At 47.7% G+C, this 25,174-nt stretch overlaps 2 protein-coding genes and 1 long non-coding RNA gene across 6 annotated transcripts in view; 2 read left to right on the forward strand and 1 right to left on the reverse strand.

Moving 5' to 3' along the window:
• On the forward strand, nucleotides 1-9,459 carry HPX (hemopexin). Its single transcript, XM_069555184.1, has 10 exons — nucleotides 1-240; nucleotides 638-708; nucleotides 801-872; nucleotides 1,042-1,163; nucleotides 2,799-2,949; nucleotides 3,648-3,860; nucleotides 4,117-4,224; nucleotides 8,626-8,756; nucleotides 8,838-9,000; nucleotides 9,121-9,459. Exons 1-10 carry the CDS (start codon nucleotides 164-166, stop codon nucleotides 9,390-9,392), a joined length of 1,380 nt encoding a protein of 459 aa, XP_069411285.1. The 5' UTR covers nucleotides 1-163; the 3' UTR covers nucleotides 9,393-9,459.
• On the reverse strand, nucleotides 5,964-20,500 carry LOC138421220 (uncharacterized). Of its 3 annotated transcripts, XR_011249435.1 has the most exons (5): nucleotides 19,922-20,500; nucleotides 19,119-19,294; nucleotides 18,026-18,291; nucleotides 10,557-10,998; nucleotides 7,881-9,539 (listed from the first exon to the last, which is right to left on the reverse strand). It is a non-coding gene; the product is annotated as an uncharacterized lncRNA (long non-coding RNA). The 3 variants fall into 3 exon arrangements; XR_011249436.1 differs by lacking the exon at nucleotides 10,557-10,998 and having other exon boundaries at nucleotides 5,964-9,539; XR_011249437.1 differs by lacking the exons at nucleotides 10,557-10,998; nucleotides 19,922-20,500 and adding an exon at nucleotides 19,723-19,808 and having other exon boundaries at nucleotides 8,059-9,539.
• Nucleotides 19,770-25,174, forward strand: part of APBB1 (amyloid beta precursor protein binding family B member 1) — a 23,053-nt gene continuing 17,648 nt past the window's right edge. Inside the window, exon 1 of one of the 2 annotated variants that reach the window (XM_069555182.1) lies at nucleotides 19,770-20,086. Coding sequence is in view for 1 of the 2 variants with exons in the window: in XM_069555180.1 (XP_069411281.1) it covers nucleotides 20,142-20,454 (313 nt within the window). In the remaining variant the exon portion in view is untranslated. Of the gene's footprint in view, nucleotides 20,087-20,130; nucleotides 20,455-25,174 lie in introns of those variants that run through there. The other variant, XM_069555180.1, reaches the window with a different exon arrangement.

Consider the following 25,174-nt stretch of genomic DNA (forward strand, 5'->3'; position numbering starts at 1 on the left):
TCAGACCCTGACCTTATTTGCACTGATGTAATCAGCCAATATTGGCATAGTACTGAGAGGTCTTGTTCCCAGCAGGCTTGGAGTGGGGTTGGTGCTGCTGCCTTCTCTATATAGGGGGTTCAGCCAGGCGCCCGGCACTGTCCTGGGGCCTCTCCAGCTCACCATGGCTCGGGCATTGGGAGCGCCAGGTGCACTGTGGCTGTTGGGCTTGTGCTGGTCTTTGGCCAAAGCCCACCCTCTGTGAGTGAAGCTGAGGCTGGGCAAGGAGGATCGGGGTTGGGATTAGAGTGGGATAGGGCCAGCTTTTAGGTCTGGGCTAAGTCTGGGGTAAGTCTGAGTTCTTGGGACTTCCCTGGTGGCTCAGACGGTAAAGCATCTGCCTAAAACGCAGAAGACCTGGGTTTGACCCCTGGGTTGGGAAGATCCTCTGGAGAAGGAAATGGCAACCCACTCCAGTAGCCTTGCCTGGAAAATCCCATGGACGGAGGAGCCTGGTAGGCTACAGTCCATGGGGTTGCAAAGAGTTGGACACAACTGAGTGACTTCACTTCACTTCACTTCTTCAAGTCTAGGGTCAAGAGCTAAGGGAGATGGGTTAGCTGCTGTGGAGCCAGACAGCTCTGTGTCTTCTCTCTAGGGCTAGAGCTCCTGAGCATGGGCACGGAGTTGAAGGTGGGAATGTGGCCGAGCCGGATGCAGATGTGACAGGTGAGGCCCTGACTCTCTGCGTCTCTGTCTCTGCTTCTGCATTGTATCCTCTTACCGGTCTTTCACCTGCTGCCTCCCTACCTCCTCCCCAGAACGCTGCTCGGATGGCTGGGGCTTTGATGCTACCACCCTGGATGAGGATGGAAACATGCTGTTTTTAAAAGGTAGGAGGGGCTGGGATTGGGGCATTTGGGATCTCAGACTTGGTCCCCTTCACCAGGATGTGTCCTGGTGGTCTTAGGAATTATTTAAGAGCATCACCCATGGCTTCTTTGTAACTATCAGTAGGCCAAAAGTTTGCTCTGGGTCCCTCAGTGACTGTATGTTTTGCAGGGGAGTTTGTGTGGAAGGGTCATGCCTGGGCCCGGCAGTTAATCTCAGAGAGGTGGAAGGATGCCCCCAGTCCCGTGGATGCTGCATTCCGCTATGATCGTAACAGTGTCCTTCTGATCAAGGTACGACCGGACCCAGATCAGGGCCAGGCCAGAAGTGCTGGAGTCAACACGAGAAACCCTCCCCCAGGTGGCCCTTGCCAACAGGTTCCAGGTTTCCTCCTCCTGGGCCTTCCTTTCCTGAGAAAGGTCAGGCTAGGGGTGTGTGTGTGTGTGTGTGTGTGGGTGTGTGTGTGTGTGTGCATGTGGTCCTAACAGGTGCCACATCCAGCGGCTCTTCTGCAGTCCTAATCTGCGTCCACACCTCTCTGGTATTCCTCAAGCTGTCGACCATCCTTTCCTTCCTAGAAATTCTTCCTTGGCTTCCATGACCCCGCATCTGGTCTTCTTCCTGTGGTTGCCAGGTTGTTCACTGTACAGCAGTACCTGGCCGAGGGGTGACTGGAGGATGAAATCCACCCCAGTGTGCTCATCAGGTCCCATGTCCTGGCCCAGCTTGTGTCTGCTCCTTCTGGGCACCTTCTCCTGACTCACAAAGATGCCGCGTGGCTGGGTGGCCCTCACTGCCGGGTTTGTTTTCCCTCCAGCCTTTTTTTTCTTGCTCTTCTCAGCTTCTCATCTTGGGCCACTCCCTGAATGTTCCTTGGGGATCCTTCCCAGATTCTCCATTCACCCTCCCTGGGTGATCTCAACCATTGCCATGGCTCTGAGACTCTCCACGCTGTGGACACCAGATATGGATCTCTCCCCAGAGCTCCAGACATTTCTTTGCATTTTCCTGGCTGACATCTTCAACTTAGATGTTCTGTACACACCTCAAATGCAGCACCCCTCAAACGGACCACAGTGTCTTCTGTACAAATCCCTCTCCTCCCGGGTCCCCTGTTTCAGCAAATGGCACCACCACGTGCTGCATCCTGTCAGCCAGGTGCACACGGGTCATGAGACCTGGGCTTTGCTTATCTCAGGTTGATCTCTTCCCCGGCCACATTCACTGTGTGCCAGCCACATGAGTATACTGTGTACACGCTACTCCCTCTGCTAGTAATGCCCTTTCCACACTTGTCTGCCTGGAAAATTCCTGCTCAGTTTTGAACACGTGGCCCAAACGTTCCCTCCTCTGTGCAGCCTTCGAGGAATTCTCTAGGTTGACTTAGGCACCTCTCCTTTATTCCCAATGCACTTCACATGTCTCCACCTTGGAGCTCACATGGCTAGGACTCACTATGGTCTCACTTTCTGCTTTCATACAGTGAAAATAAAATGAAGTCCTTGAAGGCAGAGGTAGAGTCTTGTCACCCCTTTATGACCAGTGCTTCTCACAGTACTTGGCATGCGGTAGTCATTCAGCAACTGTTTCTTGAGTGAATAAATGAACAAATGAATGTTTGAGTGGATGGATGATTGCAGGATGATTGTGGATGTGTTTGCCAAAACCAGTGGTGTTGCAGATCATTGTACCATGGGAGTGCTAGTTGTACATAATCAGATGTGTGTGTGTAGGAACAATGATTGGATTTGCACAAACTGAAGGTACATATTTGTGCAAGGGGTCAGCACATTGTTGTCCACAGATGGATTGAGAGTATGGGGGACTGCAGAAGAATATTACGTTAACTGTGATAGATAAAAGGTGTTGCGTGAGCAGAGTGGCAGTGTCTGGCGTGCATATTAAAAAAAGCGTGCTTTTGTGTGTAGGGGGACAAATTCTGGGTATATCCTCCTGAGAAGGGGCAAGAATATCCAAAGTTGCTCCAAAAGAAGTTTCCTGGAATCCCATTCCCACTGGATGCAGCTGTGGAATGTCACCGCGGAGAATGCTCTGAGGAGGGTGTCTTCTTCTTCCAAGGTCAGTGCCGGCTGGAATAGGAGAGTGTGGAGTAGTGGTGGGATGGTGGTGAGGGAGTAGAGGTAGGGAGGGAGGTGCTGGTAGTACCATGATATGGTTTCCCAAGAAAGAGAAATAGAGAAGCTAATTAAGGTCTGCACAGTTTAAGTAGGGGAAGTAAGAGGAAGTCATTCTGGGGAAGTTAACTGGATATAATTCTGCTAAAAGTCCCTCATGTCCTCCATGACCCTTAGGACAAATCCATGTTCTTTAGTCTCACAGACAAAGTTCTTCATGACCTTACATACAAGGTTCTCCAAGTCCCCCCAGCCTATTGACCCTCCAGTGTTTAGTCTCTCAGTCCCTTCCCTTGAACATGAAGCCCCCCAAACTCTCTGCTATTCCCTAGACACCCAATTTGCTTCATGCTTTCGGCTTCCATCTCCCACTCTTGAATGCTTTGTAACTCCTTCAGATTTTAGTTTAAGTATCCCCTTCTCTGCGGAGTTTTCCCAGACTCTTCCCACTGCCCTGCTGAACTGATCATGTGTACTTTGCTGCTGAATTCTGTCGTATGACTACTTTCCTCAACTCCTTCCCTGCTGGGCTGTGAGCTCCATGTGATGGGGGCCACATCTGGTCCATCCTGGGGCCCAGTGCAAGCACAAGAGAGGGCACAGTCTGGCCTCACCGAATGCTTGTTGGTTGATTGGACAAAGGCAACCACACGTGGTTCTGGGACTTCTCTACAAGTACCATAAAGGAACGTTTCTGGCCGGCCGTTGGGAACTGCTCCTCGGCCATACGATGGCTCAACCGCTACTACTGCTTCCGGGGTAACAAATTCCTGCGCTTCGACCCCGTCGAGGGAAAAGTGAATTCCAGTTATCCTCGGGATGTCCGAGATTACTTTATGCCCTGCCCTAACAGAGGTGAGAAAGCCCTAGCCCTGGGACCCCTGGAGACATGTCCACCTTCCCTGAGTCTGCAAACGCCATGCACCCCTACCCTCACCTATGGAATGATACCTTGGCCCTTGCGCCAGCCCCACTTCCATTCTGGCTCTTCCCAACTGTCTTCATATGGGGAAGACCTGCACCCCCAATACGCCCAGCGGTTTCTTCCACCTCGGCCCTCATTCTGACCTCTTGCCTTCGTGTGTTCTCCCTTGCTTATTTCTCCCCCAAGGCCATGCACACAGGAATGCAACCCAGCATGTGGATAAGCGCTGTAGCCCACATCTAGTCTTGTCTGCATTGCTCTCTGACAACCATGGTGCCACCTATGCTTTCAGTGGTAAGAGATGCCCTCCAATCCCCCCATCTCTGTCCTCCATACCTCCCAACTCTTTTGTGTGTGCCTCTCATCTCTGAGATATTCCCTCCATTTTCATCACTGTGCCCCTTATGAAAGGCTCCCATCCTTTCACGCTGGCATGCTCCTTTTCACCTCTCATTTCCTCAGATGCATATCTAAGGAACCTATCTCATTGTCCAGGCCTCTAACTTCTTCCAACTGTCTGCCTCTCAGTACTATCCATGCCAGGTCTGTGCCTTCCCTGGACCCCCTGAACCTATGACTCCTCATATCCCCTTTGCTCCTGCATGTCTCTGACCCTCTCCCCACCCCCCTACCTCAAGCTTATCTCCAGGAGATCCATCTTCTTCCAGGTGCCTGGTTCCTATATCCAGGCCTCTGGGCATAGCATTACCTGGAAATAAGATGTTCCCGTTGCTAAGCATCAGCCAAGAAGTGTTCAGTTCCTTAGCTCTTTAGGCAATAGCTTCACTAGCCTGATAAGATTTCTCCCCTGAGTGACCAGGGGAGACCCCTCTCCCCAGACCTGGGCCATTAATTAGTAAAAGCCATCTAATGCTACTTAAAAAGGATGTCTTGATCTATACTTGAGGACAGCTCTAAGAGAGTGACCTATCCCATTACACTCAGCCTAAGACATACGTATGACAGGATACAAGTGTGAAACAGTGGTTTAGAATACAGCAGAGTGAAAATCCTTCCTTACTCCTAACCCCTGAACAAATCCGATCAGATGTGACTACCAAGCTATAATGAAAAATACGCAGCCACAAGCAGAGCCTATCCCCATGACAAGGGGGATATATGACATAACAGCATATCCCCATGCTGTAATGAGAACATACGTTCGTGATGAAACACACACCTACAGTGAACAAGTAGACCTGTACTGAGAATACATGCCAGAGTAAGAACACAGACGGATCAGGAGAATACGCAGCTATGGTGAGAGCAAGGCACCACTGGCAGAACACACACACAAAGTGAGATAGCTATGGAAATAGAGACAGAGATCGGTAGAAAGACATGGAGATAGAAGCACTAAGAAACTAGGGCTACAGGGACCACACAGAGACAGACAGAGAACACTCACCCATGGCGAGATCGTGGAATCTCAAGGCCATGTACGCATAAACAGAACGCAGCCGAAATCCTAAATCAAGAGCATTAGAGATGTTCCATAGCTGCTGAGAGAACACCGTTATGGTAAAAGTACCCAGCCAAGCTGGGAACTCACTATGTTGGCAAAAACACCAGTACAACCCAGCTGTTCAGCAAAGGGCCAGTTCTCCCCTCTCCCTCATTGATAAATCTCTTGTCTCTAGCTCACGGTTTCTAACCCATTCTTTCTGCTTTCCCACCTTTGGCTCACACGTGGACCATCATGTCCTCTCGATTTTCTCTAGTTAGGATCTTTTAGCCTCAGATACAACTCATAACTGCCTCGGTTGCTCTTTTTCCTACTGGCTTTCCAGAGGAGAATGGGCCTGGCCCAGCCCCATAGTTTTATTCCAGACCACATTAAAGTGGCTGCTGGTTGGCCTCTGCATTGGCTATTGATGGACTGGGGCTCAGCACTTATTTCTTCCGCCCAAAGAGCAGCATAGCTCTGATTCTCAAAATAGGAGCCATGAGCAGGGTAGTTTCATCAGAAGGCAAAGGTGGACATGTGGTCACTGAGACTTGCCTGGTTAATACACAGAAAGAGAGCTTGTGGCTGCATGGTAGCACCGACTATTTATCAAGCACCAGATAGGCACTGGGCATTGTTCTAGGCACTGGGATACAGTGATCAACATGGCAGAAAAGACAATTACCCTCATAGAGCCTGCTGGAGACAGAGATGATAAAAAAAAAGAGAAAATAAAAGAGAATGCTTTCAGGCAGTGTTAGTAGCTGTGAAATGTCCTGGGAACATTAGAATATTTCTTATTCCCAAATACCATTTGAAGCTAGTATAAATGGATTTGTGAGTTGTTGATATTTTAAAATATAAAATAAAAAATGTTAGGTGTCAAAAAGCTGTGAAGAAAATAGGACAGAATAATTGGATAGAGGTGAAGAGAATGATGGGCCCCTTCTCTGAGAGATGATTTTTTAAAAAATATTTATTCTATTTATTATTTATTTGTCTGCACCAACCTTAGTTGCGGCATGTAAGATCTTGCTCCCTGACCAGGGATTGATTAAACCCGGGTTCCTGCATAGGAAGCATGGAGTCTTAGCCACCAGACCACCAGAGTAATCCTGAAGAGATGACTTTTGAGCTGAGATTTCAGTGATAAAGAGAAAGTAGCCCCATAAAGCAATGGAGGAGAAGCATTTTAGGGAAGGTGAACAGCAAATAATTTGAGGAGTCAAGAGAGGAGGCCAGTGTGTTGAGTGTTGGGACAGAGCAGATGAGTGGCTTCAAAAGAGGGAGAAGGAGCCAGATCACACGGGTCTGGGCATTCCCTGGTGGTCCAGGGGTTAGGACTATGTGTCCACTGCTGAGGGCCCAGGGTTCAGATTGGTCAGAGAACCAATTTCCTGCAAGCCGTGTATGGACCAACCAAAAAAGAAAAAAGCTTTTATCATGGGCCTGGTAAGGGTTTTCAACTGTAAAAGGAAGCCAGGAGGGGATCTTGAGCTGGGCCATGATCTGTTCTGACTTAATTTTTTAAAAGATCATCCTGGTTTCTTATGGAATGTAAGTCACAGAGCTATAATTGTATAACCAGGGAATCAGGCGAAGAGTTCTCGCAGCTGTCTGGATTAGAGGTGATGACAACGTGGACTGGGAAAAACAGCACAGAGGTGGTAAGCAGTCATCATAATGTATTCTGGAAGTTGAGTCCATAGCATTATCCAATGCCTTGGATATTGGTCAGAGTGGGGAAGGGAAAAGAGTGGTTTCAAGAATGACTTAGCTTGGGGAAGTGGGCAACTAGGTGACAAATGGTTCCTTTTATTAAGATCGGAAAAGACTAGGGCAGGAGGTGTGTGTGTTTGGTGGGAGCAGAAATGAGTTTGGACACATTAGGGTATTGGTATCTAGTAGCCCCAAATGGACACGTCAGGTAGGCAGCTGAGTTTGAGCCTGACACTCAAAGAAAAGGTCCATCAGAAGTGAAGAGAACAGTTCAAAAGTCTTCAGTATGCAGATGGGGTTTAAAACCCTGGACTAGGTAAAATCACCTAGAGAGTGAGGGCAGGTAGAGTGGAGGCCCAAACTAGGGGATTCTAATGTGAGATACCAGGCTGAAGAGGCATCAAAAAGGTAAGAACACTGGAAGAGTCTGGAATAACAGGAGCCAAAATTTAAAAAAAGAAAAAATTTAAAGAAGGGAGCTGTGAGCAGTCAAATGCTGCTAAGCGGTATAGTAAGGAGAAGACATTAGATTTGGCAAGTTGGAGGATACTTAACCCTGAAGAGAGAAATTTCAATGGCAGAGGGAAACAGGAACGTAAGTGAAGTGGATTGAGGAAGGAAAGGTAAATAAAAGTTTAGACAATTTCTTTAGGAAGTTGTTATGAAACGGAGAGAGGAAAATTAGGGGCTGGTGTGGCTACTCCCTCTGTCTCTGACCATCTCAAGGGATTAGAGAACACAGTCCGGGTGAGAACGCCCAGTGGGAGCTTGCTGTGCTCTTCCCTTTTCTTTCTTTCTTTTTTTTGAACTTTTAATTTTGTATTGGGGTTTAGTTGATTAACAATGTTGCGATAGACTCAGATGAACAGCAAAGGGACTCAGCCATACACATACATGTATCCATCTCCCCCAAACCTCCCCTCCCATCCAGGCTGCCACACAACACTGAGCAGAGTTCCATGTGCTATACAATAGGTCCTTGTTGGTTTTCTACTTTAAATATAGCAGTGTTTTAGGTTATAGGTCCTTGTTGGCTATCCATTTAAAATATAGCATTTCTAAGGAGAAATGATGCAAATGAACTAACTTACAAAACAGAGACTCACAGACATTGAAAGTGGACTTATGGTTGCCAGGGGGAAGGGACAGTTAGGGAGTCTGGGATGGTCACACGCTGTTTCCCTTTTAACTTCTGGCCGCAGTCTCACTGTAGCACCTCCTCACATGGACATCTGAGATGCATAAGGAGCCCACACCAAACCTCATTATGTTGGCCTGAGCTAGCAACCCGGCCACTCTTCTCCAAGCGTGCCCTTCCATCAGGCCCCTACTGCCTCCAGTTCCAATCAGGTCACCATGCCTAACTTTTCCAACCACATGCTTGCTCTAATTTCTCTCCTAGCCTCTTCCCTCCTGGCCTCTGGATGCACTCTCTCCCACTTCTCGGGACGCACCCCTGCATCTGTCACTTGCCTCTTCATGGCCTGGCCTTTTACCACCAGCACTAAAGCTTCCTCTGCTACCCACAGAGAACCACTACTGGCGTCTGGACAGCAGCCGGGACGGATGGCACAGCTGGCTCATCGAGCATCTGTGGCCCCAAGGCCCCTCAACAGTGGATGCTGCCTTCCTCTGGGATAAAAAGCTCTATCTGATCCAGGTGTGTGAGGGGAGAGAGGCCTGAGGTGGAGCCTGGGGAGAATTCCCTGCTCTGTGCTGATGAATCTCCTTGGTCCTCCAGGGTACCCAGGTATATATCTTCCTGACAAGGGCAGGCTACACTCTCGTAAAAGATTATCCAAAGCAGCTGGAGAAGGAATTCGGGAGCCCTCAAGGGGTCAGCCTTCATTCCGTGGATGCAGCCTTTACCTGTCCTGGATCTTCTCAGCTCCACATCGTGGCAGGTGAGTGGCGTCGCATGCTGAGGGGTGGTTGGTTCTGTGCTTCTCCATCAGGGAGTGGAAAAGGCCAGGTGCAGATCCCCATGATGTGGAAGCCACGTTACATCCGGTGTCTCTTCCCAGGCCAGAAGCTGTGGTGGCTGGACCTGAAGTTAGGAGCTCAAGCCACGTGGACAGAGCTTCCTTGGCCCCATACGAAGGTCGATGGGGCCCTGTGTACAGAGAAGTCGCTGGGCCCCCACTCGTGTTCCGCCAATGGTCCGGGCTTGTACCTTGTCCAAGGCTCCAATCTGTACTGCTACAAAGACGTGGAGGAACTGAGCAAGACCAAGGACCTTCCCCAGGCCCAGAGGATGAACAGCCTCCTGGGCTGCGCTCCCTCCCAGCACTCCTGACGCGTGTCTGGCCCGGCTCCTCCTCCCAGTTTCCTCACAATAAAGCCAGAGTGCTTCTTCACTTGAATCACACGGCCCTGGTTATGGAACAATCTCACTTCTTTGAGTTGAGAAGCTTGTAACGTCTCTTTTTGAGGCTCTTTAAACCTACAGGAGATAAGGGAGGGAAGGGCTGAAGGACAAACCTCATTTCTTTACAGGTGATTTCTGAATCCCAGTGATCACAGACAGAGAAACAGAGGGGAGAGAGATTCCAGAGGCAGGGGATATATATACATCTCTCTCTCTCTCTCTCTCTCTCTATATATATATATATATATATATATATATATATATATATCTCATTATGACTGATTCATGTTGTATGGCAGAAATCAACATTGTAAAGCAATTATCCTCCAATTGAAAAACAATATTAGAAAAAAGAGGGGAACAGAGAAAAAATGTAGAGAAAGGAACCCCTGTGTTGGCATAGGTAGTAAGAAGCAGAGCAGGGACTCTGCCCTACTAATAACTGACCACACCTTGGCCCCAGGACATAGGGAAATAGGGCTGGAAGTGGCTACACATACACCAAGTGGACTGGCCCAGTGCTGCCATGAAGGGCTGTGGCAGTCTTCAAATTGTAGGTCCTGGGGGTTCAGGCAGCATCATAGCAGAAGATGAGGCTTGGTTGCTATGAGTCAGGCACAACAAGCAGAATGAAAAATGAGTGTTTCACCTGCCTGAAGCAAGCTGGGAAAATGGAAGAAGGACTGACTCGGGACCTGAACTATGAAACACATTTTCATTTTCAGAATGTCACACAGCCTCGTGGGCATCCCCTGGGTATTTGCACCATCTAGAGGTTACAGTGGTTTGTTCTTTTCTGGTCATAAGCTGACCAAGACTTTAGGGTCCAAACTTACTGACAACCATTTGATTGGGGATTGGCCTGGACTATAGGCAACTGGGTCTCGAGGTGAGACCTTTTTCTTCCTCTACCTTTCCACGTCACTTCAGGTTGAAAACTTGTTTTAGGCTCAAAAGAAAAAAAAGCAGCCTCAGACTCCAGCAAGGGGCCCTCACTCTGAGCTTCCATACACTAGCCTCAGTGACCTCTTCCATTAAATGGGCACAATACTAGACACTTCCCTGTGACAATGAGTATGGACTCAAACCCACCTCTTGGATTCACTCCAGAGCATCCTTGGAAGGATAACCACACTCTGGTGCATGGTCCCTCCTGACCTGGGGGCCCCATCCTCTGTGGGGCTTTGGAGTCTAAGTAGAAGAGAAGATAGACAAACCCAGCACGGAAGGCCAGGCCACAGCGTGGTTCCCAGCAGGCACCAGGCCCTTGTTGTTTAGGAGAACAACAAGGTTGTTGTTGTGCCCCAGGTTCCTTTCCCAGGCTCAATGGCTGGGAAGACAAGCAGGTGATGAACCCAGGCCCCTTAGATCATGGTCCATCCAGGACTGGAGTTTGGCTGGGATTGGAAACAGAAGTAGGGGCCAGGCACCAGGGCTGTGGGATCCACTTCCAAGAAGTGTCTTGAGTTTTCCCTTCCATCCTTGAAGATGTCTGGATGGTTCTCCTCCTCGGGTTGGCTTCTTCTCCTTCAGCCTGAGGGGTGAAGACAAGGCCAGAGTCTTAGTTCTGGGTCTCGTCCAGTCCATGTGCCACCTCTGGGGCCAACACGGCATCATGTCAGGATGCCTAGAGGTGTTCTAAACAGTTATCCAGCAACTCTGCTATTGGAGGCTAACTTCCTCCTCTCTACTGAGAAAGGAGGACTAAGTCTCCTCTTTCTTCTCTTCTCCCATCTGCTCTGTTGAAGGGAAGCCTCTAAGCTTGTGTCCAAGGAACTTTCAGAAAAGGTCAACTCATGATTCTTCCATCCACCCTCTTAGCACCTCCTATGCTCAGGGCAGTGTGTCAGGCAGTAGAAAAAGAGATGGGTTGGACAGTTCCTTCCCCGAAGGTCTGCCACTCTACACAGTTGGGGTAGGGGGAGCTTAGGGGAGAATGCAGACAAGGCATCAGATAAATGCAATAGAGTGGGACAGACATTAAGATGGAAGACTACATATGAAAATGAAATCAGAGCCAGCAATACCTGGATGGGGAGCAAGTTCAGTTCAGTTCAGTTCAGTCGCTCAGTCGTGTCCGACTCTTTGCGACCCCATGAATCGCAGCACGCCAGTTCTCTCTGTCCATCACCATCTCCTGGAGTTCACTCAAACTCACGTCCATCGAGTCCGTGATGCCATCCAGCCATCTCATCCTCAGCCGTCCCCTTCTCCTCCTGCCCACAATCCCTCCCAGCATCAGAGTCTTTTCCAATGAGTCAGCTCGTCTCATGAGGTGGCCAAAGTACTGGAGCTTCAGCTTTAGCATCATACCTTCCAAAGAAATCCCAGGGTTGATCTCCTTCAGAATGGACTGGTTGGATCTCCCCACAGTCCAAGGGACTCTCAAGGGTCTTCTCCAACACCACAGTTCAAAAGCATCAATTCTGCAGCACTCAGCCTTCTTCAGAGTTCAACACTCACATCCGTAAATGACTACTGGAAAAACCATAGCCTTGACTAGACAGACCTTAGTCGGCAAAGTAATGTCTCTGCTTTTGAATATACTATCTAGGTTGGTCATAACTTTTCTTCCAAGGAGTAAGTGTCTTTTAATTTCATGGCTGCAGTCACCATCTGAGTGATTTTGGAGCCCCAAAAAAATAAAGTCTGACACTGTTTCTGCTGTTTCCCCATCTATTTCCCATGAAGTGATGGGACCAGATGCCATGATCTTAGTTTTCTGAATGTTGAGCTTTAGGCCAACTTTTCCACTCTCCTCTTTCACTTTCATCAAGAGGCTTTTGAGCTCCTCTTCACTTTCTGCCATAAGGGTGGTGTCATCTGCATATCTGAGGTGATTGATATTTCACCTGGCAATCTTGATTCCAGCTTGTGTTTTTTTCCAGTCCAGCGTTTCTCATGATGTACTCTGCATATAAGTTAAATAAGCAGGGTGACAATATACAGCCTTGACGTACTCCTTTTCCTATTTGGAACCAGTCTGTTGTTCCATGTCCAGTTCTAACTGTTGCTTCCTGACCTGCATACAGATTTCTCAAGAGGCAGGTTAGGTGGTCTGGTATTCCCATCTCTTTCAGAATTTTCCACAGTTTATTGTGATCCACACAATCAAAGGCTTTGGCATAGTCAATAAAGCAGAAGTAGATGTTTTTCTGGAACTCTCTTGCTTTTTAGATGATCCAGTGGATGTTGGCAATTTGATCTCTGGTTCCTCAGTTAGGAAAGCCTTTATAGCTGAATTTTAAAAGATGAGTAGAACGTATGCAATCCTTTAGCAAATATATATTCACTGCCCGCTATGCACTACCATGCCTGGTGCATTACAGGCAGAAGAGGCGACACAAGCACAGAAGAGCCAGGAGTGGGAACCACAACTACTCAGCAGGGCTGAGTACAAGGGATGAGTGAGAGGCTGGTTGGAGGTGAGGCTGGAGAAGGAGCCAGGGGCTTCTCAGCTTATGAGGGGCTTGCCCATCAGGCTAGGAAGCTTGGATTTTGTCTATCTTTGGGGAAATGGAGACCTACTGAGGGATTTTAGACGAAGGAGTCCTCACACTTGATGAGATTTACATTTTAGAAAGATGACTCTGACTGTTGCAGAGCGGATTCTGAGTGAAAGGAGATCACTGTGGATATAAGAAAGTCACTGAGGAGGTCAGTGCTGCGGTCCAGGTATAAATCATGGAGGCCCAGATACTGGTGCAATGGAGATGAAGAGAAGCAGGCAGATTAAAAATCATTTAGGGGATTTCTCTGATGGCCCACTGGCTGAGACTTCATACTCCCAATACAGGGGGACTGAGTTCGATCCCTGGTCAGGGAGGTAGATCCCACATGCTGCAACTAAGAGTTCACATGCAACTAAGTCCAACTAACACCTGGTGCGGTCAAATAAATTACTTAATTAGAAAGAAGACATTCTGCAGGACTTGCTGATAGACAGGATAGGAGGGTGACAGAGTGAGAATTTCATCACCGAATGACTCCATGGCCCCTTTTTTCCTGCTCATCATTGTGCCACTTCTTCCCAAACTTTCCATGGTGCCCTCTCAAATGCACACTGCATGGTCAATAAGCTTCTCTATATTCTTTACACACTCCGTGGTTAATATACTTCTCTCTTTCTCTCCAACGAAGAGATCGGGCTCTGCCCCAGGGACTTCTTCCTTCCCCTGGAGCTGTTCCAGTGGAAGGGAAGCAGCTCACCATTGGCAAGACTCCCATACATCCCTATGCTATTTTCTTCCTCTTTCTATGCAGGTTAAATTCTTTTCTTTGGCATCAAGCAAATGAGCCATAGTATCCTTATGGCTCCCATCTACTAACCTCCTGACTATGTCCTCACTTGCTGAAGACCCTACTTCAGTCACCAAACTCAGATCCTAGTCTCATTCACAACTGCTCCACCTGTGAAGCATTTCCTTAAATTCCAACACCCTCCTTGTGACCACAACCTCCTACCTGTATCCTTCTTCATTCTCTCTCTCACTGCTCTCTGACTTTTTTCCCATCCAAATGGAACATCAAGGTTGATCAACTGAACAATTTTCTTAACAATGGCTTTATTTCTCTGTTCCCTTTAACTTCTATTTAATCTAACCACGGAAAAGGAAAAAAAAAAAAAAGCCAACTTTAGGGCAGAGAAAGAGTGTGAGCTTGAGTCAGACATGTTTGAACTTCAGTCCCAGTTGGCCCACTTACTAACTCTGTAGATTTGAGAAACTCAGCCTTTCTGAGCCTTGTGTGTGGTGTATATGTATATGCAAAAAAGGAAAATATGTATCAATCACTGTTCCATAAGGATAGAGAGGGCACTCTAGATATTCCAAGTAAAGGAGGATTTGTGGTGGTTTTTTTTGCATTTTAAAAATTTACTTATTTTTAAATTGGGGGATAATTGTTTTACAATGTTGTGCTGGTTTCTGCCATACGTCAACCTTAGAGGAGGATTTGACAGCAAGGACTTTGTTACAAATTGTGGGGGAGGTCTGAAGAAGCATAAGAAGGAAAACAGAGTTACCCAGAGACCAGGAAACTACCACTAGTCTTGACTTAAAGGAGCAAAAGGCAGAAAAGGTATTGCCCAAAGTACAACAAGGAGGTGGAACCCACAAATCTGCACTGGGAGCTAATACAGCTAGAGTTTGTATTGCTGATGCTACTGTAACAGCCTCCATGTTTGCTAGGGTGGAGCCACTGCTCCTGAATTTGCCAGAGGCCCTGCCAAAAGCAGAGTGACTCTTTCCTTCCTCCCACTTTCCTCAAGTGAGGGTTCCCGTTGGCACAATCTAACTGGAATGAAGCGACAAAGGAACCTGAGAAATGTGGTTTTCAGATCTCCAGCCTTGTTGGTACAAGCGAGATTACAGAACAATGGATGTAGGGCTGAGTACCAATAGGCAATACTGACCTCATATATGTGTCATAACTCTTGGTTGCAAGCTATAAAACCCGGCTCAAAGTGGTGTAAACAAGAAATATTGATCAACTTATGTGACTTCAGGAAAAGGTAAACAAAGGTGTTAAATGGATGTTATCAAGCATCTGTCTCTCTCCATACTTTAGCTCTGCTTTTTTCATACTGGCTTCATTCTCAGGCAGGCTTATCCCTTCTTGTGGCAAGATAAGGACCAGGCTTATATTCTACCAGCACCGCTAGCCCAAAAGTTGAAGGAAAATTCCTGGAACTGAGTTTAACTGGCTCAGATTAGTCACGTGCCTATCTCTGAATTGATCATTTTGACTTGATCCTGGATAAGAGCCCAGCACTGAAATGGGTTGTAGAGTTCGAACGATTCTCATCTGAACCCCACAGATTTAGAGTGGGGAGGAGATGGGTCTTCAAAGAAAACTGATGTGCTGTTACCAATCAGAGGAGGAAAAGATGCTGCACTGGTAACAACAAAGGCAACAACAACTTGTTCATGACAGGATAATACTTATAAGGTTCTCCATATTCTCCATCCAATCCTCCTTCCCTTCCTCAGCTAGAGACTTCAGAAATATTGATATCACTAGGCGTGAAATACCTTAACCTCTTGCCTGGCTCCCACCTTATTAATTATCCTATCTACCCTCTATCCTCAACCCAACCCTTCAGCCTATAAAGCTCAGGTGTCCAATTCTATCTGAGCCCTTGATCCCACCTCCTATCATCACCTCCAGGATCTCAATCTATCTTTCATTGTTTTTTTCTTTCCTTTCAAATCTATCTTCTCTACTTGGTATCTTTCTGTAGTTTATACCCAGGTGGCGCTAGTGGTAAAGAACGCTGCCAATGTAGGAAATGTAAGAGATGCACGCTTGATCCCTGGGATGGGAAGATCCTCTGGAAAAGGGCATGGTAATCCATTCCAGCATTCTTGCCTGGAGAATCCCATGGACAGAGGAGCCTGGCAGGCTACAGTCCATAGGGTCACAAAGAGCTGGACACAACTGAAGCAACTTAGTATGTATGTAGGCACACAGACCATATTCAAGTCTCTGTCATCTTTAAGAAAAAAAAAAGATAAAATCAGAATCTTCAACTTTGTACCACTTTTCAGCTACTGTCTATTCTTTCTTCCAACTTTCTTAAAGAGGGATCTGCTCTTACTTATCCTACTTCCTTATTTTCATTTGCTTAAGTACTATTGCACTGTGGCTTCTGCCTCTATTTTCTGCTAATATAGATCATAGGGGGATCCATGACCTCCATATTGCCAAATTCAAAGGACACATTTTTTGACCTTGACCTGTTGGAAATCTCTGCTGCATTTGATGCTGTTGATCACATCTTCCTCCTTGAAAATCTTTCCTCCCTTGGATTTCTTCCATGACATTAGATCTCTCCTAATCTTCTCTTATTCTGTTTCTTCTCCACTTTCCTCTGGACCGCCTTTTCCTCTGCTGGTCACCAAATGCTAGCATTCCCAGAGTTCAGCCCTCCATCCTTTTCTCATTCTCTACTTGGCCTTCCGAGGAATGTAGTAGAATAGTCCTGTCAAAGAATGGTGTTGGGGAAGTCCTTGCTAAACCTAGCAATTGACTTTTGAGAGCCACTGCATATAATATGGGAGAAGGCAATGGCAACCCACTCCAGTGTTCTTGCCTGGAGAATCCCAGGGACGGGGGAGCCTGGTGGGCTGTGGTCTATGGGGTCGCACAGAGTCGGACACGACTGAAGTGACTTAGCAGCAGCAGCAGCATATAATATGTAGTAAGATTTTACTCATGGATTTCCCAAATGATAACAACCAATCTGAAGAAAGAGGGTTTGTTGTATCAACTACAAGAAAAATTACAATATCAAAGCAATATTTACATGTAGTAGTAGAAAAGGTCATCTTTGCTCCAAAAGTGTCTTTGCTGCTAATAAGGTTACAAGCTCTATTCTTCCCTATAGGTGACTATAGGGTCACCTATAGGTTATACAGATGTTCACCAGGCTGATCTATTAAACCAAAGAGCATAAAGTCAGTACTCCTGGTAAATGACTCTGGATGGATTTGCTTCTAATGTTTTTCCTGGTAAGTCCAAGGTAATAATTTGAAAAATGTGCTGCCTCAGAGGGACCCTCATTGGTCAAAACCACACAGACTATCTGAGATGGCCCATAAGCTACTGGTTGTTCTGGAAACCATCAGAAGGGGGATGAGATACAACTTAGAAAGGCTGGATGAAGGGTACAGGTTGACACCCCACCAATCAGGAGGCTTTGCAGAACTAGGAGAGCAGGGATTCAGGAAAACTGTGTGTGGATCAAACTGAACTATATGTACATCTTTTTTTTTTTTTAACAGCTCGGTTACAGCTCAAAGTTTTATTCAATAAACAAAGGATAGTCCACCCTCCAGGCGTGACGGTGGAGAGGGTGGAGATCCCAAAGGAGAGGCCCGTACGTCCATCTTAACTACACTTAACTGTGTTTGCATCTTAACTAATTAGATGCCTCTCCCCATCTTCACCATCACCTGTGATTATCATCTCTGATTACCTGAAGAGAAATCCGTGGATATTACAGCCATCCTGCTTAATGGGATTGGTAAGACACGTATTCTGGTGGGCTGTCTGTAAATGGGTGCTAGTCCTGGATTTTTTTTTTTCATTTGCTCAAGCAGAAATCTGGAAGTCATCCTTTCCTTCATTCTACCTTAGCCAATCAATTAATCACTAATTGTTGAGTTCTTTCTCCTGAATATTTATTAAAGCTATGCAATCTTCTCCATCCCTAATCCCCCCACTATAGTCATCTCCTAGAATTGCTTTCTAACTGGTACTTATCCTGCCAATTTTGCTCTCTTCCTATCTATTCTCTACTTAGCAGCCAGAAGTGATCTTCTAAAATGCAAGGGTGGGACTTCCCTAGCAGTCCAGTGGTTACACCTTTGCTTTCCAATGCAGGGGGTGCAGGTTTGATCCCTGGTTGGGGAGCTAAGATCCCACATGCCTTGCAACATATATACACACACACACACACACACACACACACATATACATAAAACAGAAGCACTATTGTAGCAAATTTAATAAAGACTTTAAAAATGGTCCACACCAAAAAAATCTTTTAAAAAATTTACCTCTTAAAAAAAGAGGATTGATGCTGAAGCTGAAGCTCCAATACTTTTCCCACCTGATGAGAAGAGTCCACACACTGGAAAAGACCCTGAAGCTGGGGAAGATTGAAGGCAAAAGGAGAAGCAAGCAGCAAAAGGATGAGATGGTTAGATAGCATCACCAACTCAATGGACATGAATCTGAGCAAACTCCAGGAGACAGTGAAGGTCAGGGAAGGCTGGTGTGCTGTAGTCCAGAGGGCTGCAGAAAATTGGACACAACTGAGCGACTGAACAATGACAAAGATGTAAAAAAAAAAAAAAAAAAGCAAAGGTGAATGAACATGTCCTTCCCCTGCCTCAAACCTTTTGATGATTTCCCATTGTCCTTAAATTAAAGTCCAAAACCCTAACAACATGGTTCTCCTTGATTTGGCACCTGTCTACCTTTCCAGCTCACCTTATGCCAATCTTCTACATTATCACACCCATCCTGGCCTTCTTGTACTTCTCCTTTGACTTGGAATCATTTTCTCTTCTCCTGGATGACCTTTTTCTTTTTCACCTCACCTAAGTGCCACTGCCTTGTGAGTCTTTCCAAATGTCCCCAGGTAAAATTTAGTCTACTCACATAGTATTCCACAGACTTCATTCAAAACACTCATCACAATTCTAACCATATATTTAGTATCACTTTCTTTTGTTATTCAAGCTTCATGAGGGTAGGGACTGAATCTTGTCTCTTAACAAGTTCCTAGCACCAAGGACAGTGCCTCCCACACTATAATTATTTGTTGAGAATTATCAAATGAACAAGGACATCTTTCTTCTTCTGAGTAACTCTTACTCATCTTTCAAAGACAAAAGTCATATGTTATTCCCTCCAAGTTGGGTGACAGTCAAATCTGATTTTTCTTTGGGACCCTAGGACCTAGCCTGAGGCTTAGTACATGGTATATAATAGAAGTTTGTCAAATCATAATAAACTCTTGGCTAGGAGTTGATAATTTCTGAAGTCGAATGATGGGTATATGCGAGTTCATTATACTATTGTGTTATCTTTCTATATATATATTTGAAAATCTCCATAACAGAACATTAAAACATTTATATTCACCTCAAGTCAAGTGAAAGTGTAGTCAAATATGATCTTGAGACTTCTGGCTTAGGCAAGCAGTAGACGGTGATGCCACTCACTGGGATGGATGAAATGGGGCTGCATCCAGGCATGTGTGTTTGTGTGTTCTCAGATACATGTACTGGAGAGAATTCTTTTTCACCCCAGTGTAACTTCTTAAAAGGTAAAAAAAAAAAAAAAAAAAGGGTGAGACAGAGTTTAGATTTGGACATTTTTAGTTTTAGGCACCCCAAAGGCATCTTTAGTCAGTTGCTCAATAGTTTGCAGGTACAATAAATCAAACCTCTGCCTTAGAGGAATGAGTTCGGGGAGGGTTTCTGGATGGTGACACTCCCTCTCACTGGCTTTGATGGCCTCTGGGCCATTGACCTGACCAGTGGGGACTACCCCACTATCCAGGGAGTCTGCAGTGTTGAGCTCCACTATTCCCTCCTTCACACTTTTCATCTGCCCTCCTGTGAATTTCTGGCAGGGAGCTATTCGTTCTTCATGTCTGCAAGGCCTTGGTGTCACAGTCTCATGTCCAGCCGCAGGGGTAGGGTGTGAAGAAACATCTGGGTTCCAGTTTGTTTCCCCCACTTACCTGTGACCGCAGACAAGTCGCTTTACCTTTCTGAACCTCAGCATCTTGTCTGCAAACTGAGGATAATCAGAGCAGCGGCTTCACAGGGCTGGTGTGAGCGCGAATGCGTACAAAGGGTTTAACACAGAGCCTGGCACCGTGAAAGCGGTCAATAAATACGAGCTATTATTATCACCAACGCTGTGTCCTCATCGCTTACCACCAGGACGTCAGGGAGTGTTGCCGCGAGAGCCGAGCAGGCGGCCTCCTCCAGCCCCTCCCCGCGCGGCCGCGGCCCGGGCACCGCCGCCGCGGTTCTCGCTCCAACCTCGGCCGAGCGTCGCCCCGCGGCGGTGCGGGGCCAGGGCCCTGCGGGGCGCGCAGGGTGAGTCCGGGGTCCCCTGGTGGAGGGTGGTGCCGGGCTGGGCGGGGGTCGGCGGATGCTGGGGCAGCCCTCTGGGACCTGGGGACCCACCCGGGCGCAGGGGTGGCGGCCGGCGAGGGGGTTGCGGGCGCGGGGCTCCTCGAGGCCGCAGGGCGCAGCAGGCAGGCGCCGGGCGCTCGGCCGCCGAGGGGCCCAAGATGGCGCCCCTCCCCCACCCCGGCCCCGCGCGCGCCTCCGCCGCTCCGGGCGCGGCCCCGCGGCCCGCGCGCTCCTGGGCGGGGGATGTTGTGATGGAGAAGCTGCCGCCGAGCCCGAGCCCCGCAGCCTGAGCCACCTCCGCCACCTGGGCCTGGGGCCTCCCCGCGCAGGTAGGAGCTGCCCCTGACGGGGCCCAACCTGGGCTGTCGGATCCCTGCCCCCAGCGGCCCGCGGATCCTGCAGCCCGAACCCCGGGGCGGCCCGCGTCCCCCGGCCGGGCCCCATCCCTGCGGGCGGCCCTCCCACCGCGTATTCCGACCGCCCTCCAGTCCCCTCCTTCCAAAGTCCGACTCTGCTAAGGTCCTCACGCCGTTGCCTCCCCGACCTTTACCTGCTGCCCCTCCGGAATGAATAGGGAGCGAGAATAAGGATCGGGGAGCTGGGGGCGGTGGGGGATGGGGGAGGGGAATAAGAGGATGGGGGAGGGGTGGTCAAGGACTGGGAAGGGGACCTGGGGTGAGGTGGGCCGACAGGCAGCATGGATTCCTGCAGGGACCCAGGCCTGAAATCTGTCAAGCCGCATTCTGTTGCCCTCGGCGACCGAGGGGTGTGCCCCGGGGCCGGCTGGCCCCAGCTCAGCCTGGAGGCCTAGCGCTGGCTGGAGCACTCATTAGGAGCAGTTTTCCCATTGTCGATTCAGAGGATATTTCGAATCTATTTTGAACCTGCCTGTGTGTTTCTTGCTTTCCCAGCCCCTCGGAGCCCCAGTTGGCTACATGCCTTAAAGCCAGAACCTCGTCTACACTTTGATATCTTTATTTCCTCGCTTCCCATTCATTCTTAAAACCACTTCACTCCATCTTCCATCTCTGGCACCTATGGAAACTGCTCAAGCCAAGGTCACTGGAGACTTCCATGTGGCCAAACCTAATGGACGCTTTTCCTGTACGTCCTTGCCGTTTCTTAGTGTTAGTGGTGTGTGTCTACTCTCCCTGAAACATTTTCTGGGTTTCTCTCCTGCAGCCTTTTCTGCTCCTTCTCAGTTTGCTGCCTCCTTCCCCTTTCTTTAGTTGCTGGTGACACTCTTGGTTCTTTCCTAGACTGTCTTCTCTCATTCTGCACTTTCTTCTCATATTTTATTCACTCTCAAGTCTCCAAATTTCAACTCTCAGAAATGGATACTTTCCAATCAGCTACCCAAGCTGGAATCCTGGGCAACATTCTAGATTAATCTCTGTCTTTCACCCTATATCTTATGTCAGCAAGTTCTGCCACATCCACTACCTAAGTATTTTTCAAATTCATTCATTTCACTCCATCTCACCCACTGCTGCCAAACTTAATCTAGGCCACCCACCCCCTTTTTTCCTTGATTGCTTTGATAACATACCCTCCTGCTTACTTCCCGTTAATACTCTAACATAATTTTTCTTTACTAAAAAAAAAAAACAACTATTCAATCATTTATTTATTCAACAAGTGTGCTTTGAGCACCTAGTATATACCAGGTACTGTTTGGCGCTGAAGATTAATGATGAGCAAAATACACTATGCCCTTGTTCCCATGGAGCTGACAGTCTAAGGGTAATGTCAGATAAGATAAAATTACAAATATAATAATTACTATGAAGGGAAAGGTGAATGGTGTCTTGAGAACACACAGGAGCACAAGCTAAACTGTACTGGAGGGTAGGGAGAGAGGACTGAGGAAAGCTAAGAACATGACATTTGAACTAAGCTGTAAAGGATGAGTAGGAGTTAAGCTGGGAGGGTAGGGAAAGGGAGTTCTGGGCAGAAGGGGAATCGTGTGTAAACACCTTATGGAAGGAGAGAGCAGGATGTCTTTAAGGAATCAAAAGAAGACCAGTGATGCTGGACAGCAAAGTGTCAAACGTGGAAGGAAGGTAGAGGCCAGGCTGAGCTGGACAATTTAGACCATGTTAAGAATTTTGATCATAAAGCCTTTGTCCTTGGTGTGGACTGTTGATGGTAGTAGATGTAGAATGTCAATCAAATCCAGAAATTTTTCTTGGATAGAAGATCGTCAGTACTTGGGGATAGATTGAATATGGGGAGAGACGGAGAAGGTGGTGTCAAGGATGGAATTTCTACTTCTGGTTTATAGAACAGGTTGGATGGTCATATTATTCCATGAGCCAGGATCCTGAAAGAGGACCAGTTAGGGTGTGGGAGAGAAACATGAGTGAGTATGTTGGTTTGAGAGGCCCTTGAGACATCCAGCTAGAGATATTGAGTAGAAAGTTGAATGTATCTGTCTGGAGCTCAGATGAAGGTTCTGAAATGGAGGTATACTTTTGGAAATCATCCGTTTGCAGGGGGCAACTGAAGTTATGGGCATGAATGAACACTTGTATTGAATATTGGGTGAGAATGAGAAAACAGCATGAGAATAAGCCATGAGAAACTCCAGCAGAGGAAGATGAGCCAGCAAAGGAGTGTAAGAAAGCATCAGACAGTATCGAGAGTGTAGGAAGAAAATCAGGAGATACAGTGCGTGAAAGCCATGGCTGAAAGCTGGATGAGAGGCCATGGTGTCAGATGCTGCTGAAAGTACAACCCGGATGAGGACTCCCAAGTGTCTGTTGGAGTAAATGACACTGGGGTCATGTTGACCTTGGAAGGAGCTGTTACTGAGGTGTGCTGGAGTGAAAGCAGGGCTGGAAAGAGTTGAAGAGTGAGACCCAGGTGAGGAAATGGCAGCTGTGAGTAAAGACATCTCTTTCAAGAAGTTCATGGTGTCAGGTTGGGAAAGATTCTGTGTTTAAGTTGGGAGATAGTGGATCTTATTGAGGAGCTATTTACTACATGGAAGAAAAAATGAATCAACAGTGGTTAAAAAAAATTCCTAGAAAGGCATGAAAGGAAGAATTTAAATGACAGGTGAAGCAGTTGGTTTTGGAGAAAAGGAGAGAAATGAATAGATGCTGAGTCAGTACGTTTTTGGGCCTGAGGATGTTCTCTGGCTGATGGCTCCCATTTCCTCAATGAATTAGGAGTGAGGGAGGGAGGCATTATCCTCTGAGAGGGAGGGGTGAGGAAGGGGTTGGTCCAAGGAGAGCTGTGTTCTTGTCTCAGGCAGGTCTCCGCTGATGTCTTGGCTAAAGTAAACCTTGGGATCCTGTCAGACACGACTGAAGCGATTTAGCATGCATGCATGCGTTGGAGAAGGAAATGGCAACCCACTCCAGTATTCTTGCCTGGAGAATCCCAGGGACAGAGGAGCCTGGTGGGCTGCTGTCTATGGGGTCGCGCAGAGTCGGACACTACTGAAGTGACTTAGCAGCAGCAGCAGCAGCAGCAGTGCCCTGTTCTTTTCCCATCGTAATACTCAGTCATTTATTCAACAAATACAGAGTGCTTAGAGGGTTAGATACTACCGTTATACTGCAGTGTAATGAGCTCGTCAACTACTGTTTCTTGATAGACTGTGAAATCCATCAAGGAAGAGCCATTTCTTTATTATTCATCTCTCTCCCCCCCCATGCCTAACACAGTGCCTGGCATACAGTAAGCAGTCAGGCTAGAAAACCATTGACCTTGAGCAGGATTCATCCCCTACCCCTGAGGTCTCCTGTCAGGCCCTTCAGGTTTAGTGGCCGCTCTTAGTTCCCTGAGGAGCCTGCCTGCTCCCTGCCTTGAGCCAGAATCTGTGTGGCTCCTTCCATCCTTGGAGAGGTCCCAGGTGTGAGTAGTACCAGTGGGAGGGAAGAGGTTGGGTTGTGCCCCCTCTTGAAGATACTGAGCAACTGGTCATTCTTTGACCTTAAGAAATGAAGTAAAGGTGACCACACTTTCTTGGGACAGGCAGCACTCACAGCAGAACACCCGCTTCCCTCCCCCAGTGCTTTCTGTCCCTGTGAGCAGATGGGCAGGGGTGTCCTGAAGTCACCCTGATTCCTCAGTGTCCCAGCCTCACAGGGCATGTGCCCTTCTCACATCAAACCTCCAGATGTCAAGGAGGTTGGTCCCGAGTACTGAGAAACCTGGCTCCACACACTCCTGTTTTAGAGAAGGGCCAATCATCCCTGTGATGTTCCGAGTATGGCACAGTCATGGGGTCCTTCATCTCCTGAAACTCAGAGGAACAGCCTTTGAGTGAGGATGTCAGTTTAAGCCAACCATCCCCCTTTTTGCCTAGATCTCAGACCTTACTTGCCTGGGACCCCATACTACTTCCTTCTCAGGGACCCTTCAGCATTCTCCAGCACCCTCCCTGATTCTCCTTCCCCGGTCCATGGGATCACACAAGCCTGTCTCAGTGTCTATTCCCAATTAGTTCTGAGCTACCTAGTTCTTAGTTCCTCTTACCCCTCCATCCTGACCAAGGGCCCACTCTGCAGACGCACAGCTCTCTTTGGTCATGGAGTGTGAAGTAAGACACAGTCTTAGATGTTCCATCGGAATGCGGTGGTGCTGGGCAAGGTGAGACGCAGAGGAGGGAATGGGCACGTGAAGAGGGGAGAAGGGACCAAACAGGAAAGACTTACTGCTTAGGAGCTGCGATGGCTAAGCCAGGTTTTGAAACCTAATCAGAGGTCCTTACAAAGGGAGACAGGATTCCAAGCGAGAGATCAGTGTAAACAAAGAGCCAGGGCTAGGTGGGTGTGACAAGTTCCTGTGGCTGGGGCATAAGCTGAGGAAGAGGCAGATGGGGAGAGGGTCCGAGGGGGTCACAGGAATTGGCTCAAGGAGGCTCTTGGTGATCTGCTAACGAGCGCAGACTTTATCCTAAAGGCAGCGGTGAGCCATCTAATTTTTTGAGCTGGAGAGTGACACAATCTGGTTTCCATTTTTGGAAGATTACTGTGGTTCTGGGTAGAGGCAGAGCCGTTTATTTTTCTTGTTGGTGCCAGTGGCCACGAAATTTCT

Source organism: Ovis canadensis, chromosome 15 (assembly GCF_042477335.2).
Source record: "Ovis canadensis isolate MfBH-ARS-UI-01 breed Bighorn chromosome 15, ARS-UI_OviCan_v2, whole genome shotgun sequence".
In the NCBI taxonomy this organism is placed as follows: domain Eukaryota; kingdom Metazoa; phylum Chordata; class Mammalia; order Artiodactyla; family Bovidae; genus Ovis; species Ovis canadensis.